The 23581-nt window shown below is 38.1% G+C and overlaps 1 protein-coding gene across 10 annotated transcripts in view; it reads right to left on the bottom strand.

The window, feature by feature from the left end:
• Positions 1-21042, bottom strand: part of NOL4 (nucleolar protein 4) — a 392019-nt gene extending 370977 nt beyond the window's left edge. For 4 of the 10 annotated variants that reach the window (XM_037982406.2, XM_007974321.3, XM_007974315.3 and 1 more), the window contains exon 1: positions 18149-18599. Coding sequence is in view for 7 of the 10 variants with exons in the window: in XM_007974315.3 (XP_007972506.1) it covers positions 18149-18190 (42 nt within the window). In the remaining 3 variants the exon portion in view is untranslated. Of the gene's footprint in view, positions 1-18148; positions 18600-19114 lie in introns of those variants that run through there. The other 6 variants (XM_037982413.2, XM_037982403.2, XM_007974313.3 and 3 more) reach the window with 5 other exon arrangements.
• Positions 21043-23581: the final 2539 nt, after the last annotated feature.

Here is a 23581-nt window from a genome sequence, read left to right as displayed (position 1 = left end):
AAATATATGCTTTTATTTCTATTTTAAAAATTAATAGGATGTGACAAGTGCTGATAAGACAGTATAGACAGTGTACACCTCTCCTCATTATTTCCTGCCTCACCTGAAGCCACCCTGTAGCGTGTTGACTCTAATAAAGATTCAATTTGTTCCAAAAATGGCGCTCAAGAAACTTTAGTATGTGCATATAAAATACACACATATAACACCTTATTATTCTGCAATAACATACATGGTATTTCTCCCATGATCTGATTATTACGTATAGTCTCTGCAATTGGAGGAAAGTCTGTGCTCTTTGACCCCTTATCACAAATAATGTCAGGTGATTAACTCTTGTAGTCTGCAATATGTATGTTTAATTCACTAGTCCCCAAAGCAATCTTTCCAGTAATACTATCATATTTGTCTTATGTCATTCCTTTTAATTTCAATATTCTGAGGTTCTCTAATCCTTGGATTTTTATAATTTTGAATATGCTGCACTTTAAGGCTAGGGTAACAAAACATTCCATTTAAATGAAAAGACTTTTAAAAATGTGTTTTGGTCAAAATTTATCCTAAATAGTGGGTAGGAAAAAAGAATGAGTGAAGAAAATTAAGTCCCTACTCTGACTTTAGACAGCTGGGTTCTAATTCAGTGCCATGGGCACAAGCCTCCCTTCAAGCATATTATTTTTCTGAATTGTTTCATAGATAAATGAATAAACCCTAAGACATCTTTCCATTATCTTTAGTCAAAGATGGTACTTCAGAACTCCTAAGTTTATACTAATTATAAAAGAAAAAGGTGACAATACTGAGTAAAAAAGGAAGAGGTAAGAATAATGGGGAAAAAAGGGAAGAAGAGTTAAATTCTTAGTTGTCAGACACTGGCACATGCATCACATCTCATGTATTGTTAAATGTACTCATTTAATCATCACAATAACCACGCGAAGTAGATACTATTTACTGTCCCCATTTCACATATATTGAGAAAAGTGTTGAAGTGTGAACCGATTTCTGTCATTTGCATTTCTATCTGTATCCTAGTCCTTTCTCTAAACCAGATTGTTAAAGCATTCCATCCTTACTGCCCTGGATTAAGGTTGTTATGGAAACAGATTTTTTGAAAAATGTTTAAGTCCTGGATTTTAAATTTCAAAAGTTTACTTGGATTTACAGAACCCTAAGCTTTCAAGCTTCAGAAACTTAAAAGTCTGGAAAACTCATCATATATTATTTATGCCATAAACAATAGACCTGAAGGAATGTTGATTAAATAATAAACAGCTTCCACACTTTCAATGACATAACAATTCTCTCAGTGGATAAAGAGATATGAAAAGAAAATGTAGCCTATATATTCATGAGTTCCCAAGAAGTAGCTCTGCTTTCTACGCCTCCCCATTGTGTTAAGAATTCTAGGAAACTAAACCCAAATAGTTTTGGAAAATTATGAAATTCCAAATGTATCAGCGGGTGGCATGTCTTTTATAGTTTTCTCCACCCAAAGTGGTTTCTGAGCAGTAGAATAGAGATAATTGAATGCCAGTGCATGTTAGTATAAGATAGCCTCACAGGCTCTGGGAAATTAGGTGAGTTCATCCCATGAACTCTTGGGATGCTGCAGCAAGAAAGACACGAAAATATTTAAGAGGGTCCTAAACTTGCATATTCCCTGTGTTCAGAAGCAAGTGAATCACATTGCCAATCTACATGACAGAAGCAAATTTATAGGAAAATGTGTATAAAAGCAGTTGCCAAGGTGATTAGCAGATAACCAAGACCCTATCGCCTCCTCACTCTGGGAATATGCCCCTATATGGACCATCCTTGAACTTTAAAACCTCAGGCAAAGGGATACCTCAAAGTTACCAAGGAATGAACTAAATTAATTCAACAGGAATTAACTAAAATTAAGTTTCTGCTTTCACTGAGTTCCATTTATTCTTATTTTTCTTATTTCTTAGGTGAAAGCTTAAATTATTAAGAAATTTTATCTTTAATATTAGTATGTATTGCCATAAACTTTGCTCAAAGCCTTGCTTAAGGTGCATCCCATACATTTTGATATGCTACATTATCATTTTATTCACGTCAAAATACTGTGTAATTTATCTTAGAATTTCTTCTTTCACCCATGGATTATTTGGATGAATGTTATTTAATCTTTAAATACTTGGGGAATTTCCAGACAACTTTCTCTTACAGATTTGTAGTTTAAACCCTTTCTGGTCAGGGAACATCCTTTGTATGTCGCATAGAGCCATGCATATCACAATATCACATCTACACAGAGATTTAAAGTCCCACCATACAATGCTGTATTTTTTTCAGCAGTCATGCATATTTTAAATAATGTATAGAATGAAAGTAATCTGCTTATAATTTCTTTTAGTCTTTTTACATTACTGAAGCTCCAGATATCCTTGTAATATCATTTCTATTCATACTTCCTTCAGCATTTATTTTAGAATAGGCTTGCTGGAAATTAATGAATGGTTTTTCTTCATCTGAGAAAATCTTACATCACCTTTTTTCTAAAAAATGCTTCACTAGATATACAATTATTTTCTTTCAGCAGTTTAAAGATTTTTGTCTTGTGGGCTTCATGGTTTCTGATGAGAAGTCTGCAGTAATTTCAATTACTGTTTGCCTACAAATAATGTGTAATTTTCCCCTGGCTTCTTTCAAGATGGTTTTCTTTCATTAGTTTCAATTATGATGTGTTTGGGAATAATTTTTCTTTGAATTTATCTTGTTTGGGTTCCACCAAGCATTTTGAATTGGCCTGCGAACAAATTTGGAAAACATTCAGCCACTGTTTTTCTAATTTTTTTTTTATCTACCAATTCCTTTCTTTTCTCCTTCTGATTCCACTGGTACAAATATTAGATCTTCTGATATTATACTATAGATCCCTGAGTCTGCTTTTTTAAATATTTTTTCTACTCTGTTTTTCAGCAAGGATAATTTCTATTGATCTATCTTTAAATTCATTGACTCTTCCATCTGCCATCTCCATTCTACTTTTGAGCCCACCTACTGAATTTTTATCACATATTTTCTAATTCAAATATTGACATTTGATTCTTTTGACAGTTTCTGTGCTGAAAAAGTCTATCTTTTCATTTATTTCAACAGTGTTTGCATTTTCAACATAGAGCATGATTATGTTAGCTGCCTTTAAATCCTTTATAATTCCAACATCTGGCCCAACTCATTGTTGACATCTATTGATTTTTTTCTCTCTTAAGATTTGTTCCCTTTTCATTGTTCTTTATATGCCAAATAATTTCAGATGTAACTTGAACATTTTGAATACTACGTTGTGAAACTCTTAATCTTGTTAAAATATTATATTTGGATAGCATGCAGTAAATCCCATTAAACTGACACCAAAAATTCTGTCTTGTCTTCACAGTTAGTGATTCCAAAGTCAGTTCAGTTTTTAAATTTTGATATGTTTCTTTGGTTCTACCCTGCATAAATGCAACTCAGAGTTAGCCTTGGATTTGTGCAGTGGTTTATATCATATTTTAGTTCTCAAAGACTTTGCCGTGGTGCTTTGCATATATTCTGCACATTCTTAGCTTGACAATGAACACAGTTAATACAAAGATTTAGGGGATCTTCTCTTTGGAATTTCCCGCACGCTCTCTAATTCCCAACAGATTACTTTTTTTCTGATGTTTCTGGCCTGAAAACTTTGTTACCTCTTAAAGTTTTAGTTATGTGCACTGTTGTACATTTCCATGAGATTGAGGCCATCTCCAGGAAAATGTAGCCCTGAAAAAGAGAATCTCACACAAACTCTTTTGCCACAGGGACCAAGGGAACTTCTGTTTTCTGTTCTTCTGGCCAGAGACAGGTTTCCACTCAGGTTTTTAGGCCCCTCTCTGCTGGCGCTGCCACCATCACATCAGCAGTGCAGCTCCGTGAGGAGCAGGGTTGCCCTCATGCTAGGCTATTAGTGAAAATAGGAGGAAAAAAATAGACATGGTGATCCCTTCACATTCTGCAGGTGTCAAGGAACCCTATTCCTGGTCCTCTGGACAGAAAGAGCTTTTACTCAGAATTAGTATTATCTGCTCTCATTGTGCAGTTTCATGACTGAGGCTGCCCTTAGATTAAATCCAGCAGATGAACGGGGGCAGGGCAAAGGAAACATCACCCCTTGTGCTGTGTACTTGCAGTTGACATCCATCCTCATTTTCCCTGCTATTGTTTGTTTTTCAGAGTCCTCAGGGAGTTATGTTGCATATTCCTCCCAGAGTTTTTAGTGTTATCAGTGGAAGGGATGGTTCATAGTGAGCTTAGCCAGCACTGGAACCCTATGGTAGTTTTCTAGGAACAAAGACTCATGAGCCCCACCCTGACCCAGAATGTCCATTTTAGCAAGATCCTCAGGTGACTGGTAGGCATGGTAATAGATGAGATGTCCTCAGCTAGATGACAAGAATAAGATTTAAAAAAACCTCTCAGAATCTTACTAACAAGATTCACGTAAAGTCCTCCAAGGTTCAAAATATCAGTTGTAATACACAGACACATATACATTTTTAAATGAAAACTGTAATTATTGGCTGAGCGCAGTGGCTCACACCTGTAATCCTGCACTTTGGGAGTCCCAGGTGGGTGGATCACCTAAGGTCAGGAGTTCCAGACCAGCCTGGCCAAAAGGTGAAACCCCATCTCTACTAAAATTACAAAAAAACAAAAACAAAAACAAAAAACGATCCAGGCATGGTGGTTCTTGCCTGTAGCCTGAACTGCTCGGGAGGCTGAGGCAGGAGAATCACTTGAACCCAGGAGGCGGAGGTTGCAGTAAGCCGAGATCACGCCACTGCACTCTAGCCTGGGCAACAGAGCAAGACTCCATCTCGAAAAAATGAAAAGAAAACTAATTATCGTAATTCACTGGGAAAGGGGACTTAAAGCAAGAAATAGGCCGGGTGTGATGGCTCATGCCTATAATCCTAGCACTTTGGGAGGCAGAGTCAGATGGATTGCCTGAAGTCAGGAGTTCAAGACCAGCTTTGCCAACATGTTGAAACTCCCATCTCTATTAAACATACAAAAATTAGCCAGGCATGGTGGTGGGTGCCTGTAATCCCAGCTACTCTGGAGGCTGAGGCAGAAGAATTGCTTGAACCTGGTATCTGAGCTCACAGCACTGCACTATAGCCTGGGTGGCCGAGTGAGATTCTGTCTTTAAAAAAAAAAACAAAAAACAAAAAAAAAAAAAAACCAGAAAATAAGTAAAGTCACACATTATATAGAAATGATAAATAAACTTATAATACATATACTTGATTATTTGTAAAGGCATAAAAATAATTATCATTATGTAGCAACATTGAGAAATGTTGATGGTAATAATTTTCATAAAAAATAGCAGAATTTAAAGTTGTATTTTAAACTATAACTAAAAAATATGCTAGGCATCATATTTTTTAAAATAATCCATTCATTAGGCATGATGAATGGCAAGAGAACTGGAATGCATGAACAGGATGGCAAGAGAACTGAAATCCAAGATAAAATGGTTATAGAAAAGGGAAAATTCTAAGGGAGTCAGGTTATAGTGGACTCCCTAACATCCATTTGCCCTCCTCTTCTCAACAGCCACAGTGATTATTTTTGGAGGTCTCATTTGTGTATACAGACTGATTAAAATACAGACTCTGAACTCAATCAAAACTCACAAGAAATCGAAGTAGTATAAAACCTAAGATTACTTAATTTATATTGAGAAATATAACTGTTAAATAGTCCCATCAGTGGCAACAGTTCAACCCATGAATTCTCTCTGGTCAAGGCGGTTAGAAACACAAATAATTACAACGAGTTAAATATGGATTTAAAGAGGTTAAAATAATGGCAAGTATTTAAGGGCCCTCAGGCTTTTATGGATGTAAACATTTTCCTCAATAATAGGGATAACCCTTCAGGAAACACTAAGTTCTTCAGTTATCAAGACAATATATTATTCTGTGGGCACATCCAATATTTATATCTTTAATTCATAGTTCTATGGCTGACCAAAAACTTATTAACACTTTTTCTGTTAATTCAAAAAGCTCTTGTTATCAATTGTGAAGCTGTTCGGTCATAAGAAGTTAAAGTTGGAAGGCTAAAAGATCATATACTTCTTAATATTACATTTCCATTGAACATATACAAATGTATAATTATTTGCTAAATTTTTGTGATAGGACAAAGATCGTTAAGTATGAGTCATTAAGCATGATGAGCATTGCAAGTGCATAACCCTTCCAAGAAACATTGTCTGTAATTTCCAGTTTCAATCACTTTAAAGTAGAATGGGAAATTAGTAATTACTTGTAAAGCAATCTAAGTAGTACAGAATTTGAAGTTCTTTTTTTTCCACAGGTCTTTTTAGTAACTCACCCTTATTTTGAGTCTTTGTAATGCACTGAATTGAAATTTTGCACTCATTTTCTCAGTTTACGATATATTTAAATCACACAATTCTAAGTGAAACTAGCAAAAGAGGGTATAGGAAAAACATAACCAATGGTATGCCTGCAACTCTACTGTATGTGCACAAAGTGCAAATAACTGCAGAGCAGATCACTATGAGTGAGCCTGTCCATTCCCTGGGTATCAGTCATGATGTTATACAGAAGAAAGAGAAAGTTAGTGTTAGTTCACCAGTGAAGTTCTATTAAAAGAGTTTTCATTAAGTTTTCAAGCACGTTACAGTCTGGTCCTACAGTGTTATAGCCATTCTGTCAATTTACAGTGACTTTGGATATCATTGTATTGATTAACTATGTTGATTACATTTCAATTTTAGAGAATGACCTATTTTATTTGAAAATACTAGGGGGCACATTATTATTATACTCCATGCATTTACAACAAAGTAATGCAAATTAGCTAAAGGATACTTACTCATAACACCTAATGTTTACATTAGAGTACCATTTACAGTGGAACAGACATATGAATTGTTTATAGAAGGACAGAGAAAGTTTAAGAAAAAGTTTTTTCTTGTTGTAGTAGAAAAGCATGCCCCCTCTGCTATCTTATCATGAATTTGTAGAAAAATCCTCCTTTATGGTGGAGGTTGCAGTGAGCCAAGATCACAGACTGCACTTCAGGCTGAGTGACAGAGTAGACTCTGTCAAAAAAACAAAAAAAGGAAAAAAAGAAAGAAAAGAAAAATCCTCCTTTAACAGGTAGTTCAAGGTAAATGTCATCTTACCCCTGTTCAAATTACTGCTAATTATGAATTACATATTATAAATTAGTAAGAACAAACAAACAGACTAATTGTGATGGTAGCTTTTACAGAGAAAAATGAGCAATAACATAGCAAAAATTCTTTCTTGGCCTCAGGTAAACAACAATGAGCATGTAAACAGAAAGTGCTTAGAGAACAATGACCCACATCTGATATTCAAACACACCTTTGATATTAGATTTGAAAAATCTCACCTAATTAGGTCAATTGAGTAGAGCATGGCACTACTATGACCAGGCTAGGCCTTAGATCCCCATATGTGCCACTTAGCTTTACCCCATGGCCCTAGATTAAAACCCTAAAACCCTTCAGCCATCTGGCAACTGTAGTTACATCCAGTGAGAACCAATAAGGTTATTCCTTATTCTCAGAACTAGTCTTTCAACTTCTTAAATTTATTCTCTGAATTTTTCTCAAACTTCCAATTTTCTAACAGCTCCAAAATACTTCAAAAACTCATAACTCATAACTATCACAAAATAATATTTGATTAAAATTAGAAAGAGTGGAACATAAGAGACTATTGAATAAACCTCAGATAGAAAGGAAGAAAATCAAAATAAACTCAACGTAGAGAGGGGAGACTAATTTACAATTTCCTCCAGTATCTTGACAAAAGAAAAAGACTTGCCAATTGCTGCTACTTTTTATATTCTATCCCCCAAGTGTTAGGCAGATCTTCTTCAAAATGTGTAATATTTAAGTAAGTTAAAAAAATAAAATTATAGAATGGTTATTTCTAATAAATGAGAACAAATATTATATTTTGTTATATTTCCTTTTATGTAAGTTTTCAAAAATCCTTTAATGTAAATTAATTATAATTATGAGAACAACAATTTCCTTTGATATATCTACTTCTCTTTCTCCATCCTACTGCTAAAACAGTAAGCTACCTTGTATTCTACTCAAGAGATGAATGGAATATAATGAAATAATGTTTAAAAATTAAAATATTTAGAGAAAAATCAAAGTAACTTTTATATACACATATATTCCTAAATGAGTCATCACTAAATATGTCAAATGATCTGTGAGAGATTACATCTTTTACTAAATTATAGACCATCGCATCAAAAACTATATAAATGGCAATACATAAGGTATTAGAGGAAAAGAACATTTAAGCTATTTCCAGCTGTATCCTAAACCACAAATAATCTTGGTCAAATACACTTGTTAAAAATTGATCTGTTAATTACACACGTTTTTGGTAAATTTTACATTAAAGAACTATGTATTAGTTCCATTTTACCATGTAACAAATTACCACAAATTGAATGGTTTACAACTTCTCAAACATTATCTCATTTTCTGTGGGTCAGAAGACTGGCATGTTTTAACTGGGTCCTCTACTCAGGTTCTCATAAAGCTGAAATCAAGGTGTCAGCCAACCGCATTCTCATTTGCAAGCTCCACTAGGGAAAATCCACCTCCAAGTTCCCTTAGGCTGTTGGCAGAATTCATTCCCTTGTGGTTGTAGGACGACAGTCTCCATTACTGTGCTTGTTGTTGGCCAAGTGTGCTCTCAGCATGGAGAGACCACTTTCAGCTCTTAACCACAAGCCCCCATTGCATTTCAGCAAGAACAAGTACATTTTAGGTTCCAAACCACCCTGACTTCCTCTTCTTGGACTAGCCAGGAAAATACCCCCTGCTTTTAAAAGACTAATGTGATTAAATCAGATCCACATGAAAGGTCCCCCTTTCTTAAAGTCGGCCTTACCATATAACATAATAATTATGGAAGTTATGGGGCTCGTCATGTTCTCAGACGCTGCCCACACTCAAAGGAGAAGGGATTATACAAGGGTGGGGGTCATATGAGACTCATCCTGGGATTCTGACTACCACAGTGTACAAAACACTGAAGAACCCTTTATGGTAGATAGAGGCATATGGTTATTGTCAGGGTTTGAATGTGTTCCCCGAAGTTCCTTTGTTGAAAACTTAATCTCCAATGCAACAGTGTTGAGAAGTGGAACCTTCAAGAGGTGATTAGGTCATGAGGGCTCTGTTCTTATTTACTTATTTATTTTATTTTATTTCTTTTGAGACAAGAGTCTCACTCTGGAGTGCAGTGGTGCAATCTCGGTTCACTGCAACCTCCACCTCCCGGGTTCAAGCGATTGTCCTACCTCAGCCTCCTGAGTAGCTAGGACTACAGGCACACATCACCACACCCAGCTAATTTTTGTATTTTTAGTACAGATGGTGTTTCACCACATTGGCCAGGATGATCTCGATCTCTTGACCTTGTGATTTGCCTGCCTCGGCCTCCCAAACTGCTGGGATTACAGGCATGAGCCACCGCGCCTGGCCTCTGTTCTTATGAATGAATTAATGTCATGATCTCTGGATTGAGTTCCTAATAAAAGAATACGTTTGGACTCCTTCCCTTCTCTCTCGCAAGAGGGCTCCCTTCTATTTTCTGCCACGGGATGAGGCAGCAAGAAGGCTTTTGCCAGATGTTGGCCCCTTGACCTTGGGCTTCCCAACCTCCAGAACTGTAAGAAATAAATCCTCATTCTTTATAAATTATCCATTCTGTTATAACAATACAAAATGGACTAAGACAGGCATAAAATCAAAGGAGTATAAGCAAGAAAAAATGGGGTAAAATTTAGAATATTGCATTCAAGCATGAACTTCATGTTTTGAGAAGCATTTGAAACATTCATTTTACTTTTAAAGGTCCATGTTTAAATAAGTATTCCATATAGAATTCTCCACTTGAAATTTTAGAAGGATTTCTCCAATGGGAAATCTTTGTAGTTGTGTATGTACTAATAACTAAGAGGTTAAGAATTATTCCTCCTCAGTTTTCCCCTACATATAAAAATATTTTATTACAAGATGACAGAAAGTATTTCAGCTGAGTGTAAAGTTTTAACTTCAATGTTCTCTGAGAGGCAATATGGTATTATAGATTAGAATAAAAAATTCAAATTGGTATGTGTACACTCAGGCAGTGCCTAAGATAACCTATTGAGGTAAAGAAGGAAATGTTAAAACTTGGATTTTCATGTATTTTAGTATCAACCCAATATATTTGTATTTTTAAATATAGTTTATAATGGGTTATGTATTGGTGCAGTGTTATAAAGATGTAGTTTATGAAAGTGTACATATTGGGGGAATTTCTTTTAGCAATTGAGTTACATTATCTTAAGAATTTGTAAACCAGCGATTTAAAGTAAGGGTTTTAGAATCCAATTGAAATGGTTTCTTGTCCCAAGCTGTGTGATTTTTAGAAATTCACCTTAATGTAAACCATAATCTTCACATGAGTATAATAAAAAGTGTTAATACCATAGGACTATTGTGAAGAGTAAAGGGACTTTTTGTTTCAAATTATTAGCCCAATCATTAACCTATAATAAGAACTTGATAAATGTAAGGCATTGATATAATGTTCATATTAATTGCATTACATGCAACACTTGCAATTGCCTAAAGAAAGTAGTCTGCCCATGAAAGAGCTTGAGAGCAGGAAAAAAATCAGCTGTTTTTTTGCTTTAAAGAGTGCTCGCCCTTGTATGCTGTTGGTAGGACTGTAAAATGGTCAAACTGCTATAAAAATAGTAGAGTAGATCCTCAAAAAATTAGAACTACCATATGATCCAGCAAACCTGCTTCTGTGTACATATCCAAAAAAATTGAAAGTAGGGTTTTGAGGACGTATTTGCCCACTCGTGCTCATAGCAGCACTACTCACAATAATAGAAGTACAAGCAACCCAGATGGCCATCAACAAATGAATGCACAAACAAAATGGCATATACCTACAATGGAATATTATTCAGCCTTTAAAAGGAGGGAAATCCTGTCACATATAATTATAACATGGATGAATCTTAAAGACTTTATGCTAGTAAAATGAGTCAGTGATAAAAAGACAAATTCTGTATGATTCCACTTATACGAGGCATCTAAAGTAGTTCAATTCATATAATCAGAAACTAAAATGGCACTTTACCAGGTGATGGAGAGAAAGGAAAAAGGGGAATTCTTGTATAATATAGAGTTTCTCTTATGCAAGATGAAAAAGCTCTAGATATCTGTTGCAAGACAATGTGAATATACTTAACACTATTTAAGTCTACAATGTAAAATGATTAATATGGTAACTTTTATGTTGTATGTTTTTTACCACAATTAAAACACATAGCTAGATGGATGGATGGACAGTTGGACAGATAGATATATATATGTAGATAAAACTAAAAAGCTCTTGTGTGGTGGTAAATAAGAAGTTGTTGTATAATGTCCCATTATGTGGTGTCAGACTGGGAAGTGATTTTTATTTATTCCATTAATACTGAGCATCAAAATGCATCACCCATTATGCCAGGTACTAGAGATTAAATTTTTCTTCAAAATAGCTTTGGGTAAATTTAACAAATTATCAAGCAATAAGCATATTTTATAATATGGTGAGAATCTGATGGCTTCAAGAGGTATTAGCTTGGTAGAATCAATCAACAGTTGAACCTTGACTATGAGAGGGAGAAATCAAGGCTGCCATACAAATTTCACTTTGTATGGGTAAGTAAAGTTGTACTGCTATCCATGGAGACAGGGGAATAAGAAAAAGATGTGTCAGCTGGGAAGACCTCGGATGGGAAAATTGAAAGAAGAAAAATGTGTTTCTGGACATACTTAATTTGAGATACTTTGGGATATCTTGGTAGAAACACCCGATAGAAAATCTAAAATACAGCTGACCCATGAACAACCTGGGGTTAGGTGTACTGACACTCTCTGCAGCTGAAAACCTGCATATAATTTTGACTCCCCTAAAACTTAACTTCTAATAATCTACTGTTGACTGCAAGCCTTAGCAAAAAGACAGTCTATTAAGCCATGAATAGACTAGTACCTGCATAGATTTTTAAACATTCATGGCATATATTTTTCTTAGATTTTTTATATTTCTAGATTATGCAGTTTGTCTGAGAGTTTTTTCAAATTGTTACAAATTTACAAAAATTTTCCAAATACTTATTGAAAAAAATTCACATATAAGTGGACCCACACAATCCTGATCTGTGTTGTTCAAGGATCAACTGTACAGATTTGGACTTCAGAAGATACACATTATGCCACCAGAACACAGGCCTAACATAAGCCATAAACAGGCACACAGTTATCCAGGACAAAATATAGAGTTAGACAAGAAATTCAAATATATCTTAGCAAAATAATTTAATTTCAAGAATAAAGAAGTAAACAATTCACGAAATTTGGGAAAATCAATTTGCCTTAGAATTTTACAGAGCACACACAGTATCTATAATGTTATGAGAGAAAAAGTAAAATAAAGAATCTGCATCTGGTTAGTTGTCCTTCAAGGATAAAGGTAAAAGACAAATATTCTCAATTGTATATGAAATTCAAAGAATAGAGTGCACGGATCTTCTTCAGGAAAAAAATGATAAACTGTAATGAGAGCCAATCAAATCAAGGAATTCAGAGGTAAAGGAAACCAGATAACAAAAAAGATAATAAACAATTAAATAGGAAAATAATGTTTAAAACTAAATTATTTAATTTAACATTAATATCAACAACACTGACAACAAACATAATTATAATATAACGAGTATAATAAATTATAATACATAAGTATAATATAATAAGTGAAATGAAATGTAAACCAGGATCTAAGAAACAAGGAGGTGGGAAGAAGTGAAAATATGCTTGTTTCTCATTTATCATTAGAGAAAGTCAATAATATTGTATAAAATGGAAATTTGTAATTGGTAAAATAAGTGTACCTCAACATCCTAAAGGTTTTCTTAATCTTTTCCATTAACTTCAGGAATAAATATCTTTGAGAAGAAACATTTATCTATTGGTGATTCATTAAATTTTATGTATTTCTTCTTTTGTCACACTGACAATCTTATATTCTCTTATTCTTACTTAAATTAGCATATCATCATCATCCTAGTTTTAGAAAATTATTTCTGCCTGTCCACATACAACTATCAGTCATTGTATCGACTCTTCTTTTGGCATATATGTTTAGAGAGGAATCTAGAATGATGTTCATAATTAGCTTATGGTCATTACATTTTGATGGGACATTTGGTATGACTTTTTCTGTATTTCTTTCCTTTTCATTTAACTTTGTTAAAAGCTGAGACAGTATCACTTTTACAATAACAGTCATTTTTTCTTCCAAAAACGAAGTAGAATAAATCTTAATAATACATGTGTACATAAACACATACAAGTATAAAGTATACCTTGTATTTCTTTTTTTTTTTTTTAATTGAGAGTCTCAACTCTGTCGCCCAGGCTGGAGTGCAGTGGCACCATCTCGGCTCACTGCAACCTCTGCCTCCCGGGTTCAAGCAATTCTCCTGCCTCAGCTAATTTCTTTTGTATTTTAGTAGAGATGGGGTTTCACTGGGGAATCTTCCCGTCTCGGCATCCCAAAATGCTAGGATTACAGGCGTAAGCCACCGCACTTGACCTTGTATTTTAGTTCCATGTTGCAGTGTGATTTTGAGTTCATAAAATATACCTAATTATAATTACATCATGATTTTCATGTTCTATTAATCATATTTTAAACAACTTTTTTTTTTTAGCATTTACTATGTGCCCAGCATATGCTGCATATACCACATGCTTGTGTGTGTGTGTGTCTATGTAGGTGTATATATGTGTGCATATGTATATATAGTATATGTTAGTATATATTATATACACTACTAATTATGCAAAACTACTAAGACTAGTATTAATACTAACATTTTATAAAGAGGAAACTGCATCTTTAGTTAAACTTTAGCCGACCCAGAACTCCAGGAAATGTCAGAGCCAGGATTTAAATTGTGCTCTAAAATCTATACTCTATGCACTAAGCCATGTTTCTTGCCATCTATGCTATCCACAAAGTTTGTTTTATCTTGTTATCTAAAGATTGTAAAAATGAATATAACCTAAAACATAGTAGATTCACATTCATCTTTCCCAGTTAGACCAAAACAAAAAGCAAAAAAACAAAAAAGAAAGAGTGAAAGTCTTAGCAAATACAACAGCTATTAGGAAAAGGTCTTTATAGACTTGACATAAGATTAAAGTCCTTGCAAGTTCTCCTGCCATATGCCTGTATTTTCTTCTTCATCTTTCCTCCGTTTTATGCAGTGAGTCTAGAGAGTAAACGGTGGGGAGTAGGATCCCAGCAGACTAAGGAAGATTATAGAAGAAATATATACGAGTGCCACATCTCGCCCCATCTCCCTATTGTGGCTACTAACAGGACAAGGAAGAACCAATGGAAAAAATCAAAAACTGGTATCTCAAGAAACAAGTGTGGGATAGTCTTCGTACTCTAACAGGGTCATATTTCCTCTTTATATTCAGAGGAAATATCCTGCCCCTTAATACTCAAGCCAGAGTGGCCTTTACTAAAGGTCCCTACTGTTCCCTGAGAGCTGACCTGTGCTGGGGACTTGTCACAGATGATTTATTCTTCACAACTCTACAAAGAATCACTAAGTCAGCTAATAAGCCACATTGCTGATATTCATTCTTGGGGTCTATTTGACCCCCAAATCCTATGCTACAGGATCTCCCAAAGTACTTTAATGAAAAGAAAAATGCATTGGCTATCAACAGCAATGTCCACTGTAGAAGCAAAAATGTGTTTCCATCTCAGTGACTACTATGATGATTTGTCTTTGTGTCATAGATACAAAGTATCATAATAAATAACTGGGTCTGTAGCAGATTCCAGATCAAGGCCTAATATAGGTGCCTGAGGCATAAAGTTAGGCCAGGTGGAAAGGTACACAGGACTCCTCTTGGGGTATTATTTCTTTCACTCTGATGTCGCATAAAGGATTTATGACCAAAACCACAGTCAGAAAAATAACAAAAACAGTTACTGTTTATGAGTCAGTCCATGAATATTCATGACAATCACTGTACAGTAATCAATTAGTAGTATGCACAGCAAGAACAATATGAAATCTGAGGCTACAGATTGCAGAACTGAATAAATCATCATTTGTAAATGACACAACTAAAGATAACACATTTTCCTTTTTGGATGGAAATTCATTTTATGACCTGTATTAGAATAAATATAAGAAAGAAATATATATAAGAAAGGCATAATTTAGACCTTTGTGTCTGTTCCTACAAATATAGGTCAAGAAAAGTATTACATCTTTTGATTATACAGTTTCAGTATTCATATTCATTACTTTCTTTGCTTGATATTGAAAGACAAAAACATGAGCTTACCAAATTCCTAATGTTTTGTACAATGCAGTGGACTTTTTAAAAAGAGCGTTTAATAAATTTTCTGCTTTTCTAAGTTTACCATTCACAATATCAAATGGCATAATGCATTCTGGTAGTTTAAATTGCAAGTGTGATGTTTCCACTAATTGTTGCCAGAAAACATTAATCAGGATCAAAAACTTCTAAAAACAAACTAAACTAGAACTATCAAATGTGTAAAACAGAGTTACCACAGTTAAGTGAATTTAAAACTACCGCTGCTTAAAAGTTGGATGTAATCAATGTCAACCATTTGCTATATCGCTTTCAGAACTGTTTTAAGTCATTCACCATTTCATTCTTCTAAATTTCTGACACTTTTAATGAAAGAATGTATAAAAATAACGGTGGTACTATCTAAAAAGCAGATGGGTTGCTCAACAAACTGCATATGCGCGTGCGTGTGCAGTGCAGGCGGGCGCGCAAAAGCACAGGTCCAACACAGGACCTAAAATGGCTGAGTTGCTGGATGTTGTTGCTTGGTGACCAAACAGTATCTCCTCCATCAAAAAGCAGTCTAAACATCAGTGACAGATATGTCCCCTCAGGTTTAGACATGACCAGAACAAATATTAAAGGGCATATTTATCTTTTCAGTAGTCAATATTTGTATTTTAAGTCAGTTGTAACTTGCTCGATTTTATCATCAGTTAAGTTTAGGCTTTAGGGGGAAAGTAGTTGGAAAGCTACATCTCTTCTTTTGGGAAAATAAGAGTAGAACCAAGCTTCTTTAACTATGAGACTTAAAGACAGTCTTGTTTCAATTAAGTCTATGTGGTGTGTCTACTCTGTTCTAACATAACCTCCCAGGTGCCATCAGTCTCTCTTTCTTTCATTAAACAAAGTAGATAATTAGCCTCAGCCTGTCCTCTCCCCTTTTCTCTTTCCCTTTTCGCCGTAGTAATGATGTCTAATTATCAGCAGCAGTGGATTACTGCAACATCAGGAGCAAAGCATCTCTTACTGACAGCAAAGCCAGCCGCGAACCATCAAACCTCAAGCAGCTAAGAATCATTCTTAGTCTACACGAAAATACTATTCAAATACAGTATTTTATTTTGATCAATATATGCCTCGGAATTAAGAGAAAATATATTTTTGTCCTCTTGGTGACTGTACTTCTACCATCGGAAAGAAAAATCAACATATCGTTAAGGAAGGAATAATTTGAGATGTGGGGAAACACATGATAAAAGGGGATCCTTTATTTTTTAACTCCATTGAAATCATGATTGGCTGTCTCTCAGAGAAGGAGGAGCCTATAATTCTATGTCAGGAGCGGTATAAAAATTTTATAAAGAGCAATAGATGAGTTCATAAATTAAAAACCTCTTTAATATTTCAAAACAGGCTTGAATAAAAAGCAGAGCTCTTAAATACTACATGGAAACCATTAACTAAGAATCACCTGATGAATTATATTCTCTCCCATAAATATATGGAATCTTTACTGAATAGAGAAACACGTGTTACTTTATTATTATCCCTGGAGTTGTCACTCTATGTTAGATGTCTTAGCAGTAATTCTTTAGCAATTCTGCATAAATTTTTGACTCAAAATAGTGGTATATTAATGCATGAATGCTAGTTTGAATAACTGGCATTTATGATGATCTTAGTGTCTCTGGAATTGTTCTGAATTTATGTTATTTAAAATAATCTTTTAAAGGACACTTATGTTAACACATATAGTGGGTGTAGTCAAATCCATATGAGTATAAACTCATTGTACCAATACCCAAGTGAAGCTATCTGACAGTTAAATAGAGGGACCTAAGTTTAACATAAAAGAAATGAAAAATAAACTTCCCAACTAACAGTGTTCCTTTAAAACATATATGATATTATGAAATAATACCTTAAGTAAAGATATCTTAAATGATTTTATCCATTCAGTTAGCTCAGTATTGTCCAAAGGAAAATGCACGTTTATGTTTTGAATTCTTGATATTATTCCCGATACAAATTTATCAAAGCACTTCATTCTGTATACCACATTTCTGGCTCATCTAGATGTAAATAAACCTCAGTTCTAATTCATGCCAATCTAGTCCTCATTATTTAGGAAAGCCAGACAATAATCTCACCATTGTCTTTAGTAGTGACACATGTTAAAGGAGAAGACACATTTACAGGTCCATCTCTTAGAAATCTCTCAACAATAGGACATTGTTAAAAAACCACCACCACCACAGAACTTTTATGTGTGTTTCCATTTCACCTTTATTTTCGGTTCCCAATTTCTATATAAATTCTAAAATAAATATACATCCTTCAAACAAGTATTTCTAATTAATCTCAGGAAACCGTAAACTGATTTCCAAACCTAAAAGAGCCTTCCAAATAATGCTTCAAAAAATAACTTTTCATGCACATATTTTCAGTTTAATATAATATACCTCCATTAGAGATAGAATAGCTTTCAAAGCATCTCCTTTCTAGCACCCTCCAGGAATACTGCACCGGGAAACAGTTGCCAGTACAGGAAGGTGAAAAGGAGGAAATGCTCAAGAAACCCCAAAGCGAGGCAAAAATACAAAGGACGCCAGATAGCCTCCCCCATCCCTACTCCAGGCGAGTACCCACCGTGGCATGATGCAGAAAGGTCTCATGCATCAGATCTGCCATCCTACTTGTAGCCCACAGTTCCCATCTTCTTGTGAAGGAAATCAACGCTGCTGCGGCTCCCCAGCACCACTGGCTTCTGCAGCGCGAGGCTGAGATGCACTGGGCTCTCAATGCCAGTGCCTCACGGCGCCTGGGCTAGAGCTTTGTGGCCATGAGACTAGAGCCACCCCAGAAAGAGGAACAAATACACACACCATTCGATAGCGCCTAAACCCATCTCTCTTTGTTGTTCATCTTCTAGCTGCGGCTTTATTTGTAGAAGAGGGAAGTGAGGAAGGGAATGGGGGGCGGGGAGGAGGAATTCTCAGGACCTTATCTACAATCTCAACAGTCGCGGCAGCGATCTCTGGGAGTGATTGAGGCATTCGGGCTGCCCCGTGCCTCCTGGGCGGCGATCTAACGATAAAACCTGACGGTGTCCTGGGGAAAACCCCACATCCACCGCTAGCGCCACATTCGGGCTTTATGCCAATAAGGAGACACTGTAGACTATCGATCAGACTTGTCTGTTCTCAGAGCGTGCGGCCGGGCTTCCAGCCTGGCCTTTATGCGCGGTGGCGGCGGTGGGACACGCGCCAGGCGCCCAGAGAAGGACATGGGACAATGGCCCAGCCCGGGGACGCTAGACGCCGCCCGACCCGGGGAAGGAAGCTCCGGCAGCCGGTCCGGGAGCCCGAGGCGGGGAGGCAGGCCAGCTCTGGAGGTGCGCTGCCGCTTTAAAATAAAGGACCACAAAGACTCCACAGTGGGGAAAACGCGCCTGGCTAATGCGAGTGGGGACGACTTGGGGAGGGGGTTGAGGAAGGTAGGGGGCACACGAGCCAACGGCGGCTCACGGCTCCCCCTCTCTCCCGCCTCTCTCCTTCCTCCCTCCCCGCCGGGTTGCTCCGGCAGACAAATAACAGAGGAAGGCGAGTCACTCACCGTGGTCTTGACAGGCACGTAGAGCACTTGCTTGGCGCCGCCGCCTCCCCCGCGGACCTCGTCCGGCTGGCCCAGCTGGAAGCCCTTCGATTTGACCCAGAATTTAAATTTGGCGTTGTCCGTGGAGCTCGACTCGGAGCCATTGAGGAGCTGGACGATCCGCTCGTATTTTTTACGGGTCACCGTCTTGGTCTTGCCTGAGTCCCCGTAAGTCCTGAGGCACCAGTCCTGGAACTGGCGGTACATGTCGCGCTCGCTCTCCATGTTCCCCGCGCCCGGCCGCCGGCCGGATGCTCCCAGCGCACTTCGCACCTGTTCACCCTGGGCTCATGTAAAATGCAGCCCTGGCCACGTTGCAGGGATGCGAGGTCCCGGCCGCCGCGGGAGCCTGCTTTGGGTGGGGGAAGGGATGGGGAGAGGGGAGGAGGGTCCGGTTGGGCACCAGCAATCAATGCCCTGTGCTACCAAGTCTGGTCCATTCGTAATTGCAACGGCTGTCTCGGACGCTTTTCCTGTTCCCTTAGCGATCAGTCTCTTTAATATTGTGTGACCAGGACCATCCCAACAGCATTCTGGCCCAGAGAAGCTGGGTTTTGAATAATTAAAATCCCACTTCTTGGTTTATTAAAAATCCCAATATTGAATTGGGGTGGTCCCTAGACGCCTCGCCCCCGGGCTGCGTCCAGGGCTGGGCAGGTGGAGCGCAGCGCCGCCTCCCCGCGCGCGCCCCAGAAGCTTCCCCAGTCACTGGCCCCGTGTTCCAGGAGTGAGGGCTGCGCTTCTCCTGAAAGCAGCCGCCGGCCCAGCGCTTGCGAGCCCCGAAGGGCACACGGGTCCCGGATCTCTCCTTCCTCCTGGGTCCTGCTTTGACCTTCCCCACGACGGGTGTTAAGGGACTAGAAAGAGAGAAAGTTCTTACCTGTCATGTTTTTAAACCTATCAAATTCTGTTTTACAGAATTATTTTATCAAGATATTTTAAAAAACGGTTTAAAATCTCATTTCTTCAGATGCATTTGGAATAAATTCCAGCCCTGTATGTAGATTCTACGAGTTAAGTCCCAGAAATTAGCAAAGCATTGATGGAGATTTGGCCATAGTTCTACAGGATAGATTGTAGTGCCCCAAACAGATATCCGTTCCAGGGGGATGTGGGTAACGGATGGCAGGCCGCTGGTGGCGGGTCTCCCGGATAATGATGGGACCCCCAGACAGGACTCCTCTGGTTTCTGCTGAACAAGACATAGAAGTAAGTTTAGGATACAGATGCTTGAAACCCTTTGCAGGAAATTAAAATATATAGAGAAAGATCATTTTCCCCTTGCTTGGTCACAGTTTGCAGTTCACACGGGAGGTTTCAGTTGCCTATTTTCCCCCTGCCACGTCATGGACACCCCCTCCACTGCTCTGAGTAGCCAAATATGAGTTCCTCTGGACTATTTTTCCAAGCAGATGAAGTCAGCAGTTGCTCCATTCAGGACTTCCATCCATTTGTTTCCAGAGCTGGAAATAGGGGAGTTCCCATCCTCCTCGCGCGGCGGCTGCGGCCGCTCCTCTTTATTCTACTCTCAGTCGAGGCCCGCGCCCGTCCCAGGGAGCGGCTCTGCCAGGAAAACGGCCCGACTAGTGCCCGGCGCCTGGGCTGCGTCCGAGCCCACCTTCTTTCCTCGTCGTCGTCTCCCAGACCGAAACCCGGAAAGGGAACGCGGGATGTTTGCGCCCACTGCGCTGTAGCTGGTCCTGGCACTCGCAAAATGGTCAGTGGCTCCTGCTCGGCCAGGATGAGTGTGTGCGTGTGTGTGAGCAAGGGAGCGAGGGTGTGCGGTGTGCAGGGGGTGCGCTGTGTGTGCGCGCGTCTCCGGGAAGGTCTCGCGGCGGCTGGAGCCGGGACTGACAGCCCGGGCGGAGCGCAGGCAGCTCCACACACTAAACCTCTCGCCTCTCCCCTCACCCCCACCCCTCCCACTCCCCTCTCCTGCCCCCACCCTCCCAGGCCCCTTCCAAGCTCTCTGATTGGCCAATGGGACAAAAGTTTCTGTGGAGACGGCTGGGCGCTGACGTCACGGGCAGAATTGTCCCATTTAGGGATCCCGGGGGCAGTGCGCATGCTGCAGGCTGCAGGTTAGAAGCAGGAGGAGGTAGCAGCGGGCCCGACGGCAGCCAGGTGGCGGAAAGGAGCACGCAGCATCCAGGTGGGGGGACGACTCCAGCAGGGTTTCCATGGAGATTCCTCTGGGTCTAGCCTAAAAACAGCAGATCAGCTGACACCATTAGCTCAGGACCTAATTACTGCTTATTGGAGCAACAAATGAGGGAGAGGGCCAGCTGCAAAGGAAGAGTTTATCCCCCCACCCCATTCCCCCATCTCCTCCTTTCTCCCCCTCTCTCCATCGCTCTTGAGTCCCGGGTGAATTCTCATTAACTTGCAAGATTCCTGCAACAACAGCTCCCCTTCTCCAGAGGCCACCCCGACTGCTTTTATTCTTTTATTTCCTTCTTTTGTATTAAAAAAGTACTAAAATAAATCAGTTGTTCTGAGTCCTTGAATTTTTGTTCAATACATACTAGACCATAGAGCTCAGAGAAGACACTGTCCGATAAGTCACAAGTGAATCTAATACAAGGGACACAGGGGAAAAATATCACTTTCAATTTATTGAGGTGAACAATAATCTTTAGATATTTCACGTTAAAAAAAATCTCAATATCTTAAATACATAAATATTTGAAACACACAATTGGACAGAAGAATATTCTGAACCACCGTTCTAGTGGGGTATACTTCACAGGAACAACTCTGTTAAGTTTCCCTTTGTGGCATTAGGGCTCGATTTAGTTAGATATTGGTCATGTGTTTCCTGGAAGTTTCTGGAAAGATCATTGGTCCTGGGGTAGTCATTCAAGAATAAGCTAGTTCTATAGATTTCACTTTCTCATATGGTTATAGTTCACAGTTACAGAATTATTTTATGCAGCTTTTCATCTGAAAAGGCATCCCATCCCCTCTAAGCTTTATTCCTATACTTTCAGCCTCCAAAAACCTTCCTTAATCATTCAACTTAATATTACTTTCTTCTATACTCCTCTGTATTGTGTCTTTCAAACATTTTTGAACCCTGTCTTGTAGTAAGGCATACACTTTACATTGACATGTAGTGCATACATACATTTGTTCTGCAAAAATTGTATGAAAACATCTATTTTATTATGTGCAATATACATTGCACTGATTTTTGCCTTTTTCCCTCCTATTTATTTTGTTATTATTATTTGGTAAAGTATGGTCCCAACCAAATAAATGTATTTTATGACCCAGCAAAAAATGACTGGCAACCTACAATTTGAAAAATATTGTTTTAGATCATAGTGACTACACTGCTCCTTTTACCTTATTTATATTTTCATGTGAGTATGTTTTGTTGTTCAAATAAAATTTTAATTGGAAAACCCTTGAAAGTTTATGTCTTTTTTCTTGTTTTGTGCGGTGAACAATGTACACAGTAAGTGCTTAATAAATTGAGTTAATAAATTAATGAAAGAAGGAGAACAAGAGTAAGGGAAGGAAGGAAGAAGGTAGGCATAATCTTTGTCCATTCTTGTTGGCTTTTGCTGGGTAGTGTTTGGTTGAAGTTTGTCCCCCGTCTTAAGGAAATGCCAGGGCTTTACCACACACACACGTTGTTCATTGTATTTATAACTATACTTGACACCCTAATGCATAGCAACTAGAACACCCTAGACATACAGAACTCCCAGAAGATAAAAATGTCATCAACCCCCACTTGTATTCACTACATTTGATATACAAGCACAAAAACCCCACAAAATGAAATACATTATATGAAATACATTCTTTTTAAGAAGAAAAGTTAAATGATTAACTACTGAAAGAGTATTTGCATTGGGAGGAAAGGAATACAGAGTTCAAAGATTTCAAGGGTCGTAAGTCTTAGAGCCCTGCGAATTCTCTTGTTTCTAGTGGAACCCAAAGTGTAATATGCTCTGCACTTGCACCCATTATTAATTGTGCTGGCTGAGCCAACACCATATCTTGTCTACCTAGGAGGGTAGGCACCTAACAAAAATCTAAAATCTGCTTCAGCAACTTACTCTGGATTAATTTTCCTCCTTTGAACTTCTCTAGAGTCAGGTCTGCCCAGCCCCATCTCAGGGTCATCCTGAGCTGCTTCCTCAGCTATGTGGTTCATGTGAACAGGCTGCCTGGGATTTAACCTGGTATATTCCCAAGACACTTTCCTCAGAATTGTCTCACTACAAAGCATATCTCTCCGAAATGTTTTTCTTCACCCCATCTGAATGCCAATTCCCAATCTGGGCCCAGGGGTCCTGTCTGCCTGACAGGCAGAGGAAGAAAAGAGAGGAACAGGAAGGCAAAAAGGCATGTAAACTTATATTTTAATTTAAAATAATCCAAAACGTGGGCTATCACAATATGATTTTGTTATAG

The sequence above is a fragment of the Chlorocebus sabaeus genome, chromosome 18 (genome assembly GCF_047675955.1).
Source record: "Chlorocebus sabaeus isolate Y175 chromosome 18, mChlSab1.0.hap1, whole genome shotgun sequence".
Taxonomy (NCBI): Eukaryota; Metazoa; Chordata; class Mammalia; order Primates; family Cercopithecidae; genus Chlorocebus; species Chlorocebus sabaeus.
The sequence above is the reverse complement of the archived record's forward strand: the minus strand, read 5'-3'. Positions and strand labels throughout refer to the sequence as shown.